Source organism: Panthera onca, chromosome A2 (genome assembly GCF_046562875.1).
Source record: "Panthera onca isolate mPanOnc1 chromosome A2, mPanOnc1 haplotype 2, whole genome shotgun sequence".
Taxonomy (NCBI): Eukaryota; Metazoa; Chordata; class Mammalia; order Carnivora; family Felidae; genus Panthera; species Panthera onca.
Genome location: NC_138340.1, coordinates 156,178,520 through 156,200,953, shown reverse-complemented (window position 1 = coordinate 156,200,953; position 22,434 = coordinate 156,178,520). Strand labels below are relative to the sequence as shown.

The following is a 22,434-nucleotide window of genomic DNA, read 5'->3' as shown; positions in this document are numbered from 1 at the left end:
CTTTGGTCCAGGAGAGGCAGCTGGGAGGTCTCTTGAATGGCTCAGTATAAAGCACCTGGAGGACATTTAAGGACCTGGTTGTCCCAAATGCAACATCTAATGCAGTCCTTGCTCTCCTCACCTGTGCCTCTATTATCAGTTGATCTTTATTCCACCAAGTGTCACATTCTCAACACTCAGATTGCTAGGTGTCAAGAGCCTAACTAACCAGGAAGGCTGAATTGGGCTCTGAAAAGAGGTCAAGGCCAAGGAGGAGAGGAGTAGTCCTTAGCTCTGGAGCCCAGGGCATGTCAAAAAGGTTCACATGGACACAGAAGGGAGTAGGCACAAATGGTTTGTGGAATCAGACTGCAATTTGGAACCACAGTTGACAGGAAAGGTTTATTGGTGGTGGCTGCTCTGAGCTTCTGGGGACATTTCTGTCTTCTAAGCTTAAGAATAATCTCTGTAGAACCGTGTCCTTTGAGATTTAAAGTCACCATGCTACAATAGGAATTGCCTTGTTCTTTGTTCATGTGCTCTGGAAGGGACCCCTACTCTGGCTATCCCAGTGTGTTTAGAGGGATCTTAATCTCTGAGAAACCAGGGATCTGGCCTGAGTAAATTGTTTACTACTGCTCGAGGAGCCAAGTCTTGATCTCACATCATAGCCCTGCTTCCTGGCACAGCAACCTCTGGGATTGGTGAGGTGTATGTGCGATAACGAGCCCGTTACCTTTACTGTCACTTCTTCTGGAGAATTCTGGAGGCTCCATCCTAAGATTATGCAGAATATTCAGTGTTCACATTCTGTTCCTGCAATCTCAGTACTGGACATTTTCAATGCTTGGGGTCACTTCTGGGCCTCATGATGTGTAAGCAGAGGGAGTTGGTGTCCTTAAATCAAAAAGAATTGTCAAAGTTTATGATTATGGAAAAAACTAGGCTCACCAGAAGCAGAGGGCTGTGTGAGTTCACTGTTGAGTATCTCTGTGGTCCCACCATCCAAGGGAAATGAAGGATTTCCTTTTGATTCTAAAACATGGTTGATGCCATTTGGTAGCTGTGTGAAGTACACGAATGACTTGCCACAGCATGAGGGAACACACAGATAAAGATGAGGTATAGATAAAAACACAGAACAACTAGGCCACTTTTCTCCTTGTTTTGTCAAATCTGACATTTCTATTCCAATCTGTATTACTCCAAGACTCCCAAGCAAATTCTTTCAACCCCAATCTTCTAGGTTAAAACAAAAACCAAGCACCGCTTCTGGCTGGGTTTCAGAAGCCAACCCTCAGGTCTACTTTGACAGGTTCAAGCCAGCTGGGCAACTACCCCAACGTTCTGAGCCAGAATCTCCCACTGGCTCCCTTTGCCCAGCTCGTGGCCCAGTGCAGTTTCCAGGCATCTCTGCTTTCTTTTGTGCTTCTTTGAATTTCTTGTTCCTATTTAGCCTTCCTTCTTTTGTTTTACTTTTCTCCCCATCTCCTGACTTCAGCATTTTGTGATCATGCACATATTCCCTGAGCACCATCTGTGTGCTTGACATCAGGTTAGAACAGGAGCTACTGAAATGAATGGAAAATGGGAAAGGCACCCTCTCTGCCCTTTTGGAGCTGTTCTTGAGTTTCTACAAGCATCTCAATGGCCATTTTCCCTGTGGGCTCAACTATCCACCTCTGACCTTTCCCCAGTGCCACTGAGCATTCCTCCCCCGATGCCTGGAGACAGGAACTATATCTATATCAATCTACAGAGAATGATGTTTCTATAGTTAAAAGGGATTCATTCCATTATATATATTATATATATTATAGTTAAATCTATAGTTATAGATTATATCTATAGTTATAGTTATAACTATATTATAACTATAGTTGTAATTATAACTATAGTTATATCTATAGTTAAAAGGGATGCATCCCATTATACATATTATATATATTATATATATGTATATATTCCATTATATATTAGAGCACTCGGACCAATATTTCTGGAGAAATGTTTTTTTTTTGTTTTTTTGTTTTTTGTTTTTTGTTTTTTTTCCAATATATGAAATTTATTGTCAAATTGTTTCCATACAACCCCCACTGCTCATCCCAAAAGGTGCCCTCCTCAATACCCATCACCCACCCCCCCCTCCCTCCCACCCCCCATCAACCATCAGTTTGTTCTCAGTTTTTAAGAGTCTCCTATGCTTTGGCTCTCTCCCACTCTAACCTCTTTTTTTTTTTTTTTTTTCTTCCTTCCCCTCCTCCATGGGTTTCTGTTAAGTCTCTCAGGATCCACATAAGAGTGAAAACATATGGTATCTGTCTTTCTCTGTATGGCTTATTTCACTTAGCATCACACTCTCCAGTTCCATCCACGTTGCTACAAAGGGCCATATTTCGTTCTTTCTCATTGCCATGTAGTATGGAGAAATGTTTTAAAACCTTCATACTTAGGGTGGGGGACTTGATTAGATATCTCAAGGCTTTTTTCCAATCCATGTGCTTTGTGACTGCAGTTTGTTGATGGTCTAATGACACACTGTAGGAGGAAGATGCTCTGCACTGAGGTGGAAAGGGAAAGACCCCAACTTTCTCAACATTGCGTCACTTGGGCCTGTCATCCCTCATCCCTGAGGGGTCTCTAAGGTCAGGTCAGACCTCCTTTTCCACCTCACCTCCTCTACTCAAAACCCCATATTAAATGTGGAAGGTAAATAAGAATTTATTCCCTCATTATTTTTTTCTGTGGTTTTGTGAGGAGAGGAGGAACCATAGGTTAATGTTTACAGTGGCTCTCGTCTTTCTTGTTGAATATTTTGATACAATTTCTAATTAATAGAAAAGTTGAAAGAATTCTCCTATATCTTTTACCTAGCATTATCCATTGCCTATATTTTATCACATTCTTTGCTCCTTCCTTCTTCCCTTCTCTTCTCTCCTTTTCCCTCTTTCTCCTTCTTCCTCTTTCTCCTCCCTTCTTCTCTTTGTCCTTCTCTGTCTCTCTCTCTCCTTTGGGAAACGGATCACTGAGTTTCTTTTTCCTGTTGGCTAGAATTCTCATTAGTGTCCAAATTCCTGCTACTTCTGAGTCAGCTGAGACTGAACAGGAAAGCTCCCCCACCTCACTACTCCACTAACACAGTGGCTCCCAGTCTTGACTCCATATTAGAATTAACTGGGTGATGGGCATGGAGTCCAGGCATTAGTGAATTATGGAACTCTCCAGGTGTTTCCAATATGGATCCAAGACCGAGGACCCCTGAACTAGTTAAACTGCCCTTGATTTGTCCATTTCTTGGACAGGCAGGAATCACGTTCCGGCTTTATACACTTAAGCCATTGCACAGGCACTCACCGATCAGAGTGGCCCCGTAAAGAAGGTCACTGGAAGCCCCCTGATTTCTAGGAGTTAGAGTTTTCATTGCTGGATTGTTAGACTATGTGGGGATCTCAGAATAGGGGCACATTTAGCGGGGCTCTGGGAAGTGACAATTTACCAAGAGTTACTCAAAAAATAAATAGTAAAGAAAGAAGAGCCTTTATAATGCCAAGTAACAAATGTAGAAGGAACGTTAAAGAATATCACCATTTGAGGGGTGCCTGGGTGGCTCAGTCGGTTTAGAGTCCGACTCTTGATTTTGGCTCGGGTCACAATCTCACACTTTGTGGGATTGAGCCCCACATTGGGCTCTGAGCTGACAGCGCAGAGCCTGCTTGGGATTCTCTCTCTCTTTCTCTCTCTGCCCCTCCCCCACTCCCACTCTCTCTCTCAAAATAAACATTTATTTACTTTGTAATTTATTTTATTATCTCAAAATAAATAAACATTAAAAAAAGGAACATCACCACTTGACAAACTCATAGTAGTAATTGATTCAGGCCAGACTCATCAACAGGTGGCCAAACATATAAAAGAGGAAGCAGATAGCCATATAGCCTCAAAGTATCTCCTTACAATATATTTATTATTTACTATGAGAAAAAAAAGCAACTACTGTGGAGAAACCTGGCAGGCACCACCTCAGCCAAAGTAACGTTGCCAGTAATGGACAAATAGGCATCCCATACTTCCTGATGTGTGCAGCAAGAGGGACACAGCATCACTTCTGTGTTATTTCTGCCTCAAATGTACAACGCCATTGCAATCACATGAAATATTAGACAAACCTAAAATGAGGGATATTCTCCAAAGAGCTGGTGTGTCATCTTTAAAATGCCAAAATCATGAATGAAAAAGAGGGACTAAGGAATAGTTTCAGCATGGAGACAACTAAGCAGCAAACAAAAATCCAATGAAACAGGCCAATGCAACATGCAATGTGCTCTCTTGGGCCAAATTCTTTGCTGTTGCTGTTGTCATCGTTGTTGTTTTGTGTTGTTCATAAAGAGCATTATTGGGATGATTGGTGAAATTTTACTGGTGTCTGTGCGTTAGGTGTTAGTATTACATGAACGTTAATTTCATGATTTGGCTGGTTGTATTGTGGTTATGTAAGGATATGTTCCTGTGTTTTAGGAAATACGCACTAAAGCATTTTGTTCCGATGAGACATCTTGTTTACAAACTCTCAAATTCTATACATGTGTGTGAGAAAGAGGGAAAGGAAGACAGAGAGAAAGTAGATATGGTAAATAATTCATAATCTAAGGATAATGTTTGGGAAATCTGGGTGAAGATTACACTGGAGTTATTCATATTGTTCTTGCAGCTTTTCTCCAAACTCATTTCAAAATTAGGGAGTCAATTTAAAACAAGAAACCAGCCCAAGAACTATAGAGAGACAGCATGAAATATCAAGGAAATGTTACAAATGAACAAACAAACAAACAAACAGCACATAGAGAGTAACCTAGAAAAAAAATCAATTTAGAAAAGTGTCAAGTTTTTTCTAAACAAGAGTTTTTGGCTACTCTGAGCAGAGAACTTCCAGCCTGCAAGCTATAGTATTTGTCTGGATTAATTACAGCTATTGTGCATAACACAACAAATAATAAGTGAGTAATAACACATGTTTCTTGGAGCTGCAAATCACTAGAATTTTATAGACAATTATTTAAATAGCCAGAAAAGGGTGGCATTTAAATAAAAATAAGCAGGACTTTTCATAAAACTACAGGTCATGAGGGTGATGTTTGAGAAATAAGGAGCTCTGATCTAGGTGATTAATAGGAAAATAGTAGCCACCATCAAAAAAAATGGAAGGTTATCGTAGACATGGTTTAGGATGTGAAATTAAAGCTCATGAAATCATCTCTGAGGAGCCAAAATTCATATTTGTACCAGGAAAAATGTTTTAAAAATTAATACTGCCCAATAATTGAATGGGCAACCCTTCAAGAAAGTATTTAGTTAGATGTTGATGAAGACTGGAAAGATACGGTTTAGAGGAAATTTTAGGATGTAACAGTTTTAAGCTACATAATCCCTAAAGTCTGTTCCAACTCAGGTGTGCTTTCATTTGGGCATATATTGGGAAATAAGCTTGTGTTACATCCGTAACATAGCCTGTCATCTATATTATCAACTCTGTATCTGACTAACCATCTATTTAAATAATCCAATAAAAGACTAAATTTTCCTCAAGCTGGAATTAGAAATATATATCTTCATAAAGATCATAGGATATGTTATAATTATAAATTTTAATTTACCCAGAAAGAAAAATATAATCTTGTCTAAATTGCAATAGCCAAAGTATGGAAAGAGCCCAGATGTCCACCGATGGATGAATGGATAAAGAAGATGTGGTGTATATATACAATGGAGTATTGCTCGGCAATCAAAAAGAATGAAATCTTGCCATTTGCAGCAACGTGGATGGAACTAGAGGGTATTGTGCTAAGTGAAATTAGTCAGTCAGAGAAAGACAAATATCATATGAATTCACTTATATGTGGAATTTAAAATACAAAGAAGATGAACATAGGGGAAGGGAAACAAAAATGATATAAAAACAGGGAGGGGGACAAAACATAAGAGACTCTCAAATACAGAGAACAAACTGAGGGTTGCTGGAGACACTGTGGGTGGAGGGATGGGCTAAATGGGCAAGGAGCATTAAGGAGGACACTTGTTTGGATGAGCACTGGGTGTTATACACAGGGGATGAATCACTGGAATCTACTCCTAATAATGATTATTTCACTATACGCTAACTAACTTGGATGCAAATTAAAAATAAATTTAAAAAATAAGAATACAGATGCTTTATAAAATGCAAAAAATAATCTTATCTAATTTGAAATTAGAATATTTTGTATTATTCTTGAAATTAACATAGATAACACTTCCAGCTGTGGGTAAAAGCAGTTTCCCAAAGATCTCTAAACATCTTGTGCCCAAATGAATCAGTGTCTGTCCGGTTTGAGATCACCTTCTCTGAGGTTTTTCCATCACCAGGTGCCATCAAAGTGCCTCCAGCTATGGAGAATTGTTTTTTCTCCTCCCAGCATGGTGCCAACCCCATCTCGCCTCACATCCCATTCACTGTGGTGTGACTGTAAAAATGTGTATGCTTTATTTCAATGAACAGCTCAACATTTATATCCTATTTAGACAAAACCTAAGTGAATAGAAGTATAAACACATGCAGATAAGTTGAGAGACAACGATCACCCTGTCCACACCTCAGTGCAGAGACTAAACATAAGTCATTTTGGGGAAAACATCGTGCAACTCAATATCTCACTGCCAGAATAGGAGATAAACCAAAGCCTCTCCAAGCAATAGTGCTCACATTTATTCAGTGAATCACCATCAAATAACAGTGCTCTTTGAAGAGCATGAAGAAACACTGATATGTTAAAGTTCATTATACAAACCAGAGAAAATTTTACCAGCAGAAAATATGATGTTTGCTATGTAAGATAACGTGCATGAAAATACATGCACACGCACACACACACACACAAGATACACATACACACTGCACATGAACTCTACTGGCGATTTCAAAAGTTTTCTTGTCTGGTTTTTGTTCATATATTTTGTTCTTTCTAGAGGGAAACATATGAATAGCAGCAAGTATAAAAAGTTTAAGAAAAATACAGAAAAATAACATAAAACTGGGATAGTTGTATCTATTTATTTTATAAAGTGAGGAAAAGATGGGCATTATTTAATTTAGCAGTGAAGCATTTGAAAACATTTGAAAAAAGAGACTCAGAATAGCCTTATTACAAAGTACCAGCTCAAAGGAAAAACTGCTATGTATCAGGAAGATACATAGGGGAGGAAGAACAGAAAAGTGTAAATAGACATAAGGACACTCAGTGGATTAACAATAAAATTTGTATGGCATTCTACAGACTGAAAATGCATTTCCATGTACATTGCAGTTCTTATGTTTCCTCCATCTTATAGATGAGGAAACTGAGGCAAGGGAAGACATGTCTACCTATAGCCATAGTCGCTGCAGCAACCTCGTAGCAGGTGGTGTTCTTAGAGCTGGCCCAATGGGGTATATCATCCATGTTAGGGTCTGACAGAAGCACAGGGTCCAGCTAAGCTCAAGACCCAGAAGGAGCAAGCTGACACTTGCTTTTATCTCTTCTCTTTCCAGGTGTTCTCAACTTGGTTCCAGGATCATATCTTGTGCCTAGACTCTCAAGTTTCAGTTCTCAAGTTCCTTCAAACTTCTGAAGTCCAGGTTTCCTTTTTCCTGTTCTGTTTGTTGTTGTTGTTGTTGTTGTTGTTGTTGTTGTTCTTTTTTTCAGGAGTACTTACCTTTACAAGATCCCAAATTTTCACTTATGGTTGATTTCTATACAAAGGGAATGAATTTTAGTAACTAAAGAACAATGGTTGTTTCAACAAATTTATCCTTGGTTTTCCAAATCCCAAGTGTTTTAGGTGAAGCCTTTGGCCAACTAATCTGCTTCAGTGTGGTGGGTTGGCAGCAGGACTCCCATGTGTCTTAGGACACAGAGCACTTTGTCCCATATCAGGGTTTGTGCTGCCCACCAGATAAGTGCACTGAAGCTCCCCTGGTAAAGAAACAAGTGAGGGAGTCTATGACCAAAGCCATTAGTACAGTTTGGAATTATGAGTTTTGTTTTGTTTGGAGTTGAAAGGTCAAGTTAAGAGGCATACATACCCTGGTAGAAGGTCTATCAACTGTATTCAGAAGGCCACAGCTTGTGGGAAGACTTCAAAAGGCAAATGCAACTAACTGAGGAATCTGTGCCCCTCATGTGGAACTCAGTCAGGCCAGCCAGACAACAGTACAGGTGTGGTGCTAGATCAGAAGGCTACACAGATAGGTGTGCAGTAGGGGGTAGACATTCATGTGTGGTTAGAACCTCAAGTCGCAGATGCTGGAGTTTTTGAGTGCTGGGGAAGTTCAATGTATTTGACCTGGACCCGAGAGTGGATCCAGGCCATTGTGGCCCTATGGAAGTGATCCTCAAACTTTTTGGTCTCACAACCCCTTTAGGTTCAAATTTAATGAAGACCTTATGCTTGGTTTAGGTGGCTTATATTTGCTAACATGTACTGCATTTGAAATTAAAATTGAGTCATTTGTAAAATACTTTGTGAAATATTTATTTTTTCATTCATCAAGAATACAATGTATCAATTACATGTTAACATAAATAATGCATTTTTATGAAAAACAGCTATATTTCAAAGCATAAAACAGTGAAAAGAATGATATTTTGTATTTTGTAAATCTGTTTAATGTCTATTTTAATCGAGACAGCTAGATTCTTGTGTCTGTTTCTATATTCATCTACTGTGATAGCACACAGCATAAAGTCTCTGGAAAATGCCACTGTATATTAACAGAGAATGAGAGTGAAAAAGGAAATTAATGGCGTAGTATTATGAAGATAGATTTGGCCTTGTGAACCCCAGAAAGAGTTCTGTGGCCTCCCATGGGCACCCAAACTACATTTTGAGAATACTGTCTAGGGTTAAGCCTTCAATAGCATTCAACTGGCCATATTCAGTTATGACTATGAGCCTCTTTATGGGGTCTGGCTAATCTAAGAAAGTAACAGACCAAGGGAAAAATGGTAAATTTGGATATGAAAGACCAAGAACATGCTGAAAGTCCTAACACAGAAGGAGAGTCTTCATGGTGGAATATAATGGAAAAGCTGGTAGGTAAGAGAAAAAGTAAACAAGAACTCTGACCCCAGGGCAGAGACTATCTCTCCTATGCCATATCTTTAAGTATCCATCTCCATCTGCGTGATTTCTGGTCTACAGAAGAGTTAGAGACTTGTAAGTGAATCCAGCCATTCAGGGTAACATCAAGGGCCTAAAATGATCTCCTAAGATGAATTGTAATTACCTGGAAGTACTTTTAATATCTGCACATAAAAGTACTTCTCAAATTTGTAGTAGGACTATCAGTAGCACTTATGGAAGTAGTGGTTGCAAAGTTTAGGAAGTTATGTTTTTAACATCTATAATCACAGTTTTATTTCCTATAGTAGTAAAAGTAATCATTTTTTTTAAATTTTTTTTAACGTTTATTTATTTTTGAGACAGAGAGAGACAGAGCATGAACGGGGGAGGGGCAGAGAGAGAGGGAGACAGAATCGGAAGCAGGCTCCAGGCTCTGAGCCATCAGCCCAGAGCCCGATGCGGGGCTTGAACTCACGGACCGCGAGATCATGACCTGGGCTGAAGTCGGACACTTAACCGACTGAGCCACCCAGGCGCTCCAAAAGTAATCATATTTTTAATGTAATTATTTTAGTTCCTGGAGTCAAAGTATGTACAAGATCTATAATGATAGCACTTTCCATATCTATAGTTATAGCTAGGATGTAGGATTGCTTTAGAAGCAATAATACTTTCAAGATGTGTAATAGTGAATTGCTATATTGGTAGCCATGGTATGTGGGAAAGTCCCTAAGAAAATAAAGCATTATTTTTTAACATTGCTAATTAAATAATCTACTATGATATTAATAACTGTTGCTTTATTGGCCATGTGAGTGCCCCATATCACCAGTGCTGTCAGTTATGGTATCATGTCTTGTAACCCAAGAATAAGTTAGGTTACTTCAATAACTATACCTAAAACAATAGTATTTACAAAGCCTAATATGGTATTATCTGAGCTACCAAAATTATCTATGAAGTCTCTAGCAAAGATGTATAACATATCTACAGTTTAATTGCTGGGACTACAGGAGTTATAATTTTCAAAATAGGAGTATATATTCTGGCTGCAAAAGAAGTATCCATGCCTTCTTTAATTACACTTATAAAAGTAGTCATGGATACATCTTTAGACATATCTGCAAAGTTTACAGTGCTCAGAATAGCCATATATGTAAAAGCTAATGTTAACATTTGTGAAAACTTAAGTAGCATAAGATCATGTATCTGTTCATTCATTTTTTATATCTGTAATACTTGTTTTTTTCAAGTTTATGTATTTATTTGGAGAGGGTATGTGTGTGTGTGTGTGCACATGTAAGAGTTGGGGAGTGGCAGAGAGAAAGGGGGAGAGAGAGAGAATCCTAAGCAGGCTCCACACTGTCAGCGCAGAGCCCAGTGCAGGGCTTGATCTCATGAAATGTGAGATCATGACCTAAGCTGAAATCAAGAGTCAGACTCTTAGCCAGCTGAACCACCCAGGTGCCCCTGTAATAGTTTTTTTAAAGAGATGTCCATAGTAACTGTCCTGCTTCGAGTAGTAATCATGGAACTAGAGTAGCATTTACGGTGTTTGCAATGTAGGTAGATACAGGAGTAGAAGCATCCATTGTTGTTCTATCAAGAATGGTAGTGTTTAAAGCATATATGGTAATATTTGTACTATCTGTGGTAGCATTAGTTGCAACAATAGGTAAATAACTAACTGCAGAGTTGGCTGTTACCTGATTGTGAGCTGCTGTGTCTAGAAGAACAGTCATTAATGTGTCTGAGGCCATTGTAGCATTTGGAATAGAAACATGGGTAGTGTTATATGGAACACTGTTAGAGTTATCTGCATCAGTAATATTTACTGCATGCCCTGTACCGTTTACAGTGTTGGTGGTGGTATTAGCTATTACACTAGTGCTAGGAGAATAAATATCTGTCGAAGAAGGAGTAGACGTTGTAGGAATAGTAATGCTATTGCTATTCCCACCGGATATCGTAAGGGAAGGAGAACTGGTAATAGGAGTGTGGTTGCCAGTGCTAGCAACATCAGTACTTGTAAAAGAAGTCGTTACCATAGCAATAGCAGTGTTTGTATCATAAGTACTTACAGAAAAAGGAGTCGTAATAGGAAAACTGTTGTTAGTAGTATTAGCACCCGCATTCATAGGAGAAGCAGTGGGTGTAATTAAAACACTATTATTAATGGTAGTGGTATCGATACTTATTGGGGAAAGAGTAGCGGTAATAAGAACACTAGTATTGATGCTAGCATCAGTAGTATTTGTTGGGAAGGGGGTGGTTGTGATAGGATGAATACTACTAGTATTGGCAGTAGTACTGGTAGCAGATGGTATAGTGGTATCAGGAATAGTAGTACTAGTTGTAACTTCAATAGTACTTGTAGGGAAAAGAGCTGTTGCAATGGGAAGAGTAGTAGTAGCATTAGCCGTAGTTGTAGGGGAAGGTGTAGTGGTATCAGGATGGGTAGTACTAGTGGTAACTTCAGTAGTACTTGTTGGGAAAGGAGTGGTTGTGACAGGAAGAGTACTAGTGCTAGCAGTGGTACTTGTAGGGGACAGTGTAGTGGTATTAGGAATAATAGTACTAGTTGTAAGTTCAATAGTACTTGCTGGGAATGGAGTGGTTGTGACAGGAAGAGTACTAGTGTTAGCAGTAGGAATACTTGTAGAGGATGGTATAGTGACATGAGAATAGGTAGCATTAGCTGTAGCTTCAGTAATACTTGTTGGGAAAGGAGTGGGAGTGATAGGAAGAGGAGTAGTACTAGCAGTCATACTTGTAGGGGTGGGTGTCGTGGTATCAGGATATGTAGTGCTGGTTGTAAATTCAATAGTACTTGCTGGGAAAGCAGTGGTTGTGATAAGAGTACTAGTGCTAGCATTCATAGTTAGAGGGGCAGGTGTAGTGGTATCAGGTCCAGAAGTACTAGTTGTAGCTTCACTAGCACTTGTTGGGAAAGGAGTGGTTGTAATAGGAAGCATAGTATTAGAAATAGTACTTGAAGGGGAAGGTGTAATGGTATTAGTAATAGTAGTACTAGTTGTAAGTTCAATAGTACTTTTTTGCAAAGGAGTGGTACTTTCAATAGTACTTGTTTGCAAAGGACTAGTACTAGTGCTAGCAGTAAGTGTACTTGTAGAAGATGGTGTAGTGGCATCAGAACTGGTAGTACTTGTCACTTCAATAGTACTTGTTGGGAAAGGAGTGGTTGTGACAGGAAGAGTATTAGTACTACTAGTAGTAGTAGTACTTGTAGCAGCAGGTGTAGGGGTATCAGGACCAGCAGTACTAGTTGTCCCTTCAATAGTACTTGTTGCGAAAGAAGTGGTTGTGATCGGCAGAGTACTAGTACTAGCAGCAGGAGTACTTGTAGAGGATGGCATAGTGGCATCAGAACTGGTAGTACTCGTTGTCACTTCAATGGTACTTGTTGAGAAAGGAGTGGTTGTGATCGGCAGAGTACTAGTAATACTACTAGTAGTAGTGCTTGTAGGGGCAGGTGTGGTGGTATCAGCACCAGCAGTACTAGTTGTCCTTTCAATAGTACTTGTTGTGAAAGGAGTGGTTGTGATCGGCAGAGCACTAGTACTAGCAGCAGGAGTACTTGTAGAGGACGGCGTAGTGGCATCAGAACTGGTAGTACTCGTTGTCACTTCAATGGTACTTGTTGAGAAAGGAGTGGTTGTGATCGGCAGAGCACTAGTACTACTACTAGTAGTAGTACTTGTAGGGGCAGGTGTGGTGGTATCAGGACCAGCAGCACTAGTTGTCACTTCAATAGTACTTGTTGGGAAAGGAGTGGTTGTGATAAGAGTACTAATACTAGTAGTAGTACTTGTAGGGGCAGGTGTGGTGGTATCAGGACCAGCAGTACTAGTTGTCATTTCAATAGTACTTGTTGGGAAAGGAGTGGTTGTGACAGGCAGAGTACTAGGACTACTACTAGTAGTAGTACTTGTAGCAGCAGGTGTAGTGGTATCAGCACCAGCAGTACTAGTTGTCACTTCAATAGTACTTGTTGCGAAAGGAGTGGTTGTGATCAGCAGAGTACTAGTGCTAGCAGTAGGGGTACTTGTAGAGGATGATGTAGTGCTATTAGTAATAGTAGTACTTGTTGTACCTTCCATAGTACTTGTTGGGAAAGGAGTGGTTGTGACAGGAAGAGTACTAGGACTACTACTAGTAGTAGTACTTGTAGCAGCAGGTGTAGTGGTATCAGGACCAGCAGTACTAGTTGTCACTTCAATAGTACTTGTTGGGAAAGGAGTGGTTGTGATAAGAGTACTAATACTAGTAGTAGCACTTGTAGCAGCAGGTGTAGGGGTATCAGGACCAGCAGTACTTGTTGTCACTTCAATAGTACTTGTTGGGAAAGGAGTGGTTGTGATCGGCAGAGTACTAGGACTAGCAGCAGAGGTACTTGTAGAGGATGGTGTAGTGGGATCAGAACTGGTAGTACTAGTTGTCATTTCAATAGTACTTGTTGAGAAAGGAGTGGTTGTGATAGGAAGAGTACTAGTGCTAGCAGTAGGGGTACTTGTAGAGGATGGTGTAGTGCTATTAGTAATAGTAGTATTTGTTGTATCTTCCATAGTACTTGTTGGGAAAGGAGTGGTTGTGATAGGAAGAGTCGTAGTAGTACTTGCAGAACTAGTGATAACAGTTTCAAAAGTGGTAGCCTTAGTCGTAACTGTAGAAGGATGTAGAGACTCTGTCGGGAAGGTACTTCTCATAGGTGTAGTGGAAATTATAGGGCCACCGTATATCCAGGTAACCTCAGTTAGTTTTTCCAGGTTGATAATCTTGTCAGTCAATTGAATTGTTAGTATCTGCCAGAAAATAAGAGATAAAGTTGGTGTTTCAGAACTACTTAAACATTATATTTAAGGCATATTTCAAATTATAATTTAACAAAAACAGATGTATTCATTCTTTTTCCAGAGAGTAATAAAAGGATATAGATTCCTTTCCAGGTCACTGATTCCAGACAGATAAACAGAAGGATGTGTTGTGTACATGATCCCTGTGCTGGAAATCTGTGTCTTTCCACTTCATCAGGCCAAACCACATTGCTTTCAAGTATTCGAGGCTTTGATAAAAACCAACATGTATTAAAATCTCATTGCTTTGCCACTAGATTTTAACTTTCCCAAAGGCAGGCTGGTTTCATGTTTCACCATCCCCAATGCTGAGTATAAGTGCCTGGCATATAATAGGCATCTGATATGCTACTAAGTTTCCTAAAAAGAAGGTGTTGAGAAATTTTCTGCATCAGTCTTAACCAGGGTGGTCTTGAACACAATAGTCCAGGAAAAATGTGTTGAAGTAGATAATTAGAAAGGACTAGAGAGAGAGAAGCTATCTGAGTGTTCAGAGGGGCGTTTTCCACAATCCAGATATTAGCAGGTCACTCTTTCACTGCTTGGAAAACAGGAATTATACTTACCTATTTTCCCTTCTGAATGATACCACCTAAGAGTCACTAGTTCATACTTAGGACAGGTCTAGTGTTCTAACGTGGGATACCTTTCCCTCTGTGGTTACTCTTGGTACCTCTGTTGGTAATTTGTCTTCCGCATAGGCATCTCCTACAGCAGACCCTGCTAGAGGGTCTAGTAGCATCTGCTATTTATGTCACTCCGTTTTGTTAACCAAATAATTTTACCTCACATCACAGGTGGGACATATTCACTTTGATGATGACCACAGTTTACTGCCAATTTTCACCAACCTACAAGATCTATCAATTTGACCAGGGGTTAATTTCCCTGGGAGTAATTTCAGGAAGAAGGGAGAAAATCTCCAACAATTTTTATGGGATCACTCTTCTTTTGTTTTAGCCTCTGTCACAGAAGCAAATAAATTTTGTGATGCTAGCCCGAGAGGCTAACTTTACTTAACACATAGCACCATTTCTGGGAAACACATGGAAAGGATTTCATCAGACTACTAAACATTGATCCCTGGACTACATTGGGAAGACTGCCGATGTTGCACATTTCACAACAGAATTCGATACTCACAATTTTTCATGAACATACTATTGCACATATCTCTATAGCCTTTCAAATAGAAGCACATAAAAGAATGATAATAGTGGTGATAATTTGGCAGAATAATAAATTTAACTTATAATATGATAATATTCCTTTGAGACATACCTGATTGTAAGGGTCACTCTTGAAATTCTTCTCCGTGAATTGCTTGTTGTTATAAGTAAAAGTGACTTGTGTCACATAAGTAGAATTTACCCCCCAGATTTTAATATATCCAACTTTCAGTGGATTTGAGTCACTCAAATACTTATTGTGCATGGTCTGGATTTGCAATATGTTCTATAAAGAATATGTAAAAAGAAAAAAAAATACTTAATACGTCTGCTGATAGACTATATTTCACTTTAAAATGTTAAGAAACCTCAAATTAGTATTGTTGTGCTGGTTTGCTGTTTTAATTCTTAAACACCTCATGAAGAAACACTTCCTGAGTACCTGCTACAACAAATTTGATAATGCCAACATTACGAAAGTTATTTTACCTATACTGTTACTAATTCTTATAAGGATCTTGAAAAGAAAGCATCATTATCTCAGTTTTACAGATGAGGAAACAGGCTCTGGGAGTGAAGTGAGCAGCTAAATGATATAGATACGTTTGGAATCATGATGGGGCTCTGAGCATTGTACTGTGTGAGTTAACACAGGGTGAACAAAGAATTATGGCAAACAGTCCCTAGACTAAGGACAGTTTGGAACAAATATAGGGACTTGACTAAATCATGAACTTGATTAAGCATCAACACAAGGGTTAAACCAATGTGAGATAAGTGGCAATGTAGAGCATGATTAAGGCCTAAATGAAAAAAAAAAAGAAGAGAGAGGGAAACAAACCACAAGAGACCCTTAACAACAGAGAACAAACTGAGGGTTGATGGAGGGAAGTAGGTGAGGAGTGGGCTAGATGGTGATTGGGCATTCAGGAGGGCACTTGTTGGGATGAGCACTGGGTGTTATATGTTAAGTGATGAATCACTAAATTCTACTCCTGAAACCAATATTGCACTATATGTTAACAAGCTAAAGTTTAAATTAAAAAAAAAAAGAAAATCATAGTGAATATTTGTCATGGGTGTTGAGAGAAAGGAGAAATCACTGTGGAATAGGGTGGTCAAGAGAGGACTTAGGAAGGACATGGAACTTCAGGAAGCCTGGAAGGATGGATGGAGTTAGAAAGGTAAAATGAGAAAGGGAATGGGGGCAGGGACACGTTGAAGAAAGGCACATTCATTGAGTGCAAGAGCTATGGTAGCTGGTGCTGAACCAACAGGAATAAGACTGGTTACAATGTAAGATAGGAAAATGAAGATTTTATACAATAAATCAAGGGGATAGTGGCAATAGAATGATGGTATAAACTCCTTAACTGGCAACAGTAGAAAGAAAAAAAAATATGTTCAATTTTCTTTATGGAGAATTTAATAAGACTTTGAGACTGATTGCACAAGCAGAATCAAGGGGAAATTAAGACAAATGGATAGAACTTGAAGTAAATGGGTGTGCTGAAGCCAGTTGGCACTTACTGATTCAAGAGACCCTACGGTTAAGTTGCCTAGAATTTTGCAGGCCAGTTGATAGCTTGAAATTGGCTAAAATGGTGGGAGTACTTACACCACAGGAATTAGCAAATGCTACAAATCAGCCCCACACCCGCATAACCCCGTACCAGCCAGCACACCATTGGTAATTTTTTTAAAGTTTATTTATTTATTTTTGAGAGAGAGCGAGCACGGGGGGGGAGGGGCAGAGAGAAAGGGAGACAGAGAATCCCAAGCAGACTCTGTGCTGTCAGCACAGAGCCCAACGTGGGACTCGAACTCATGAACCATGAGATCATGACCTGAGCTCAAATCAAGAGTCAGAGGCGTAACTGACTGAACCACCCAGGCACCCCTCAACACCACTGATAATTACCCACAGGGAAAGTTAGAAGCGTTCTTTCATTTCAAGCCACTGATCCTTAGAAAAAATTCCATCAAGTGTCACAGAGAAATACAAATTTATTTATCCCTTGTTTAGAATAACAGAAGAATGGAATATTAGAGTTAGAAACTATTTGCAGGCGCTTTATCATCAAGAAACACATATTAAACAGGGGAAGTTGCCTTCCCTAGGTTAAATAACTAGTTAGCAGTAGAAATAGAACTAAAATCCAGGGCTTCTAAATCAATGTGAGCCATATATGTAATTGTTAATGTTCTCATAGCCACATATTTTTAAAGTAAGAAGAAATAGGAGAAATTGATTTAAAAATACATTTTATTTAACCCAATATATCCCAAATGTTATTATTTTTAACATTTATTCAATATAAAAATATTAATGAGGTATTTTACAATCTTTCAAATATTTCAAGTTAAGATGGTCACATTTCTAGTGCTCAATGGTCACATGTGGCTAGTAGCTATCATATTAGCTAATGCAGCTCTAATAAGATATTCTCTCAGTCCTGGGTACCATGTTTTAAGAGGAATCTAGACTAATTGTGGTCGAAACAGAATAATCAGATCTGGAAACCCATAGAAGCACAAAACAGGAGAAGTGTGAAGTTTGCCTGCAGATGTATAATTCTGAGAGAAGACAGAGAGTATACACAATGGACATCTTCAAATCCCTGAAGCAGTATTATGTATAAAAGACAATAGATTTGTGTTATACTATTCCTTAAATGCAAATAGGTAAAAATTATAGAGAAGCAAATTCCAGGTCTGACATAGAATGATCATTTAACATGCCTGGTAGATTGGTTGTATTAATTTCTCTAATTATTCACCCTTCCCTATTCATACCCTTTTCTATGTAATTTTGGCAATGCCCTCTCTCTGGATGGGGCGTTCTATTCCACCTTTGTCTTTGAGCTTGGCCATGTAACTCTCCCTCGCTAATAGGATAGTAGTCAACTTGCTGCAAATTGGAGATTTTAGAAAGTGCTCAAGCATTTCCACTACTGTTTTTGTCCTCTTCTGAGGTCATGAAAAGGTCATGCCCAGACCTGCCCATAAGGCCATCCTAGGCCATCGAAGAGCCAGCTGACAGGTATGAGTGAGCACAGTCAGGATCACCCTAGTAGCCTAACAGTTCCGCAACTGAGCGCAGATGCATGTGAGCCAGCCAAGATCAGGCAGGTCCAGCCCATAACATCTGACCAGAACTTCCGAACACTACAAACTCATGAGCTAAATAAGTATGTATTGTTACGTACTGCTGAAGTTTTGAGGTTGTTTGTTACACATCATTGTTATGCAATAGATAACTGATCTAGCATTTATCCTGCAAAATATTATTAGCCAAGAAATGCTGTTTCATCCCCAGAAAACATGTTGTACATTTAAGGACTCATTTTGTAACCAGCATTATATGAATTACAAGCATCTTTTTAGAGAATGATGGCATATTGGGTAATTGTCAAAACAAGGACTATCCTTATATTAATTATCAACAGACCCAATTTATAAATGTAAAGCCAGGAAGTTCCTCCTCCTAAGAGGCAGAGTATTATTTCAATACAGTTAACTGATAACACTTAACCTGCAGCTGACTGGGAATGGATTTATAAAATTCAATAAAAATAGTCTTACCTGAGCTGCTATAAAGTTTGCCAAGAAATAGTTTCCATTTTCATAGGTATCTGCAAGTAAGAAAAAAAGAGTAAGTGACTAGTCGTTGCTTCAACTATAGCAGATAATGTTGCATTCAGTCAACGGGGTCACAGTCACTGATCAGGATAATCATGACCTCTCTGAGGAACACTAAGGATAGTAGCCAAGGGACTATTTCACCCCAGGGTAGTATGGGGATGTACAGATAAGAGGATGTTTCAAGTATGGGTCAAGTGGTTATAAAAAGTGGTTATAAAAGTGGAAAATCTTGGTTGAACTCAGGATAGATACCCCAGATGAGGAAACATGGAGGCTAGTGATCGCTTTTTTCTGTGCTGAAATGGCAAGCATGTAGCCATGAGAGTTGACATGGCTATGATGGTAAAGGCTCAAAGCAGAGGACAGTGGTGAGGAATTCAGGCTTTCAAGTCAGATTGGCATGGATTCAAATCCCTGCTCTCATACTTAGTTGTTGTACAAGCTCAGGCAAGTAACTTAACATTCTGTCACCTGTAAAATGGAGATAATAATAGTACCTAGTTCATGGCATGCTGCATGAGCAGAATAAGTGCTCAAAATGTATTGTTCACTATCATTATCTGCATCTTCATTATTCTTCTCTCCCTACTCTTAGATCATCCCACCACAGTGCTCTAGTTCACAAGCCCTCCTGCCTCTACAAAACTTAGTCCATCAGTCTTCCCCAGACCCTCTCTGCTCCTCCAGGCTCCAATTAGGCTCCAAAGTACTCCATTCTGACTATCCCTTTTACTAGACTCTATATCAAGCAACCGCATCTCCACATCTCCTTTTTAGTGCCATCTTATCTCAAAAAAGGTAGCCTCTGTTTGTTATGTCCGTGTACTCAACTCATAATTCAATCCAACATCTCCTACACTTCAGTTCCTATGTTTCTTTTTTTTTACTGATTCTGATCTTTTCAGAGTCACCAGTGACACAGTATATTAAATCTAAATATCTCTTCACAATATTCAGGTTTTTACACCTTTCCCCACACATCCCCTCCTTGAAATCATCCTTAGTAGATGTCTACTTTACTCATTCTTCTCATGTGGCTTCTGTAACTCCTATTTCTTAAAAGACAGTTTCATTTCATGTTTTGTTCTTGCCCTTATACATCTTTTAATTAACAGTCATGCCACCATGAGCAACAAAGAATTATCTAGCCCCAAATGTTAGTACTACCAAGGTTGAAGGAACCTGCTCAAAAAAAAAAAAAAAAAATGCACTCTTAAAAAAGAAGAAAGTTGGAGAACTCTTGCTTCCTGATTTCAAAATTTACTCAAAGCAACTGTAATCAAGACTGTAGTACTGGCATGAGAATAAATATAGTATATGTATATATAAATATATGTAACTATGTGTATATGTATATGTAAATATATATAGTAATATATGTGTATATATGCAAATATATATAGTAATATATAGTATATATATATGTAAATATATATAGTAATATAAATATATAGTAATAAATATAGTATATGTATATATAAGTATATGTAACTATGTGTATATGTATATGTAAATATATACAGTAATATGATGAAGATTTATTTCTGTGTCCATAATTCTATTTATATTTAATATGTATAATATAAATATATGCACATATATATAAAATATACATACATCTTCATATTTAAAATCAGTTGATTTTCATTAAGGGTCCCAAAACAATTCATGATGGAGAATAGTCTTTTCACATATTATGCTGGGACAACTGGATATCCACATGCAAGGTAATGAACTTGGATTCTACCTCACACCATATACACAGATCAACACAAAATGGACCAAAGATCTAAATGTGAGAGCTTAAACTCTTAAAATTCTTTTTTTTTTAATGTTTATTTTTGGGAGTGGGGGAGGGGCAGAGAGCTAGAGGGAGACAGAAGATCCCAAGCAGGCTCTGGCTGAGAGCAGAAAGTCTCATGCAGGGCTTGAATCCTGAACTGTGACATCATGACCTGAGCCAAAGTCTGATGCTTAACCAACTGAGTCATCCAGGTGTCCCCTAAACTATTTAAGTCTTAGAAGAAAAAAAGGGTAAATCTTTTTGATCTTGGATTTGGCAATAGTTTCTTAGTATACCACAAAGAGCACAAGCAACAAAAAAATAAATTTGACTTCGTCAAAATGAAAACCTTTTGTGCTTCAAAAGGACACTACAAAGTGAAAAGACAATCCACTGGATGAGAGAAAATATTTGCAAATCATATGTCTAATAAGGGACTTGTATCTAAAATGTTTTTTTATAAAAACATTTACAATTCAATAATAAAAAGACAATCTATTGTAAAAATTGACACAGGATATTAACAGACATTTCTCCAAAGAAGATATGTGAATGGCTAGTAAGTACATGAAAAGATGTTCAATGGCATTAGTGATTAGGGAAATGCAAATCAACCAAAACCACAATGACATATTACTTCACACCCACGAAGACAACTAGACTCAAAAAGACAGTAAGTGTTGACAAGGATGTGGAGAAACTGGACCCTAATGCACTGCTGAAGGAAAGTAAAATGGTACAGCCTCTTTGGAAAAGGATCTGGGGGTTTCCAAAAAAGTAAACATAGACTTACTGTATAGCCTAGAAATTCCACTTCTAGGTATGTACCCAAGAGAATTGAAAAACAAAGTAGGTCTATACAAAAACTTGCACACAGATGTTCATAGCAGCGTTTTTCCTAATAGTGAAAAAGTAGAAACAACACAAATGTCTACCAACTGATAAATGGATGTGTAAAATGTGGTATTTTCATCCAAAGTTTTATTATTCAGCCATATAAAAGAAATGAAGTATAGATACATGCTACGACATGGTGGAACCTTAAAAACATTCTGTTAAGTGAAAGAAACCAGTAACAAAAGGCCACATTTATTCAATTTATATGAGTCCATGATTCCATTTATAGGGAATATCTAGCATACACAGATGTATAGCAACAGATCAGTAAATGCCTAGGACTGCATTTTCTGGGGCTGGAAAGAATGGGGGCAGGGTAAGGAAGGATTGAAGGGTGGTATTTACAAGGTGGAGGGCTTATTTGGCGGGTAAATAAATTGTTCTAAAATTGCTTGTGTAATTGTTATACAACTTGGTGAATATACTAAAACCACTGAATTGTACACTTTAAATGGGTAAATTACACACTGTGTGAATTATATCTCAATAAAGCCATTCCCAAAAAAAGTTGAAGGCCCAAGAACAACAAAAAAAGGGTATTACTTCTTTTACAAAAATATATATATTATTTAAAATTTATGTTAATATTTATTTTTGAGAGAAAGAGAGAGCACGCACGTGAGCTGGGGAGGGGCAGAGAGAGAGGGAGGCACAGAATCTGAAGCAGATGTCAGGTTCTGAGCTGTCAGCACAGAGTCTGACATGGGGCTCAAACACACAAACTGTGAGATCATGACCTGAGCCAAAGTCAGATGCTTAACTGACCGAGCCACCCACGTGCCCCTAAAAATATATATTAAAAAAAAATCTTCTACCAGATCAATCCAATCCAGTGTATCATTTCTATTTGTCATAACACTCCCAGGCCTATCACTCTGTAGGTCCCTCAGTCTTTCTGGCATCACACCCATATTTCCAAATCCCTGCTCCACCAGGAGGCTCCACAGGCATC

General features: G+C 38.6%; 1 protein-coding gene across 1 annotated transcript in view; it reads right to left on the bottom strand.

Moving 5' to 3' along the window:
* Positions 1-6,629: 6,629 nt before the first annotated feature.
* LOC132679615 (putative maltase-glucoamylase 2) overlaps positions 6,630-22,434 on the bottom strand; it is a 90,068-nt gene continuing 74,263 nt past the window's right edge. The window contains exons 46-48 of the mRNA XM_060633318.3: positions 18,743-18,792; positions 15,270-15,443; positions 6,630-13,937 (exon numbers count right to left, since the gene is read on the bottom strand). Of these exons, the coding sequence (XP_060489301.3) occupies positions 10,641-13,937; positions 15,270-15,443; positions 18,743-18,792 (3,521 nt within the window). The 3' untranslated portion in view covers positions 6,630-10,640. The remainder of the gene's footprint in view (positions 13,938-15,269; positions 15,444-18,742; positions 18,793-22,434) is intronic.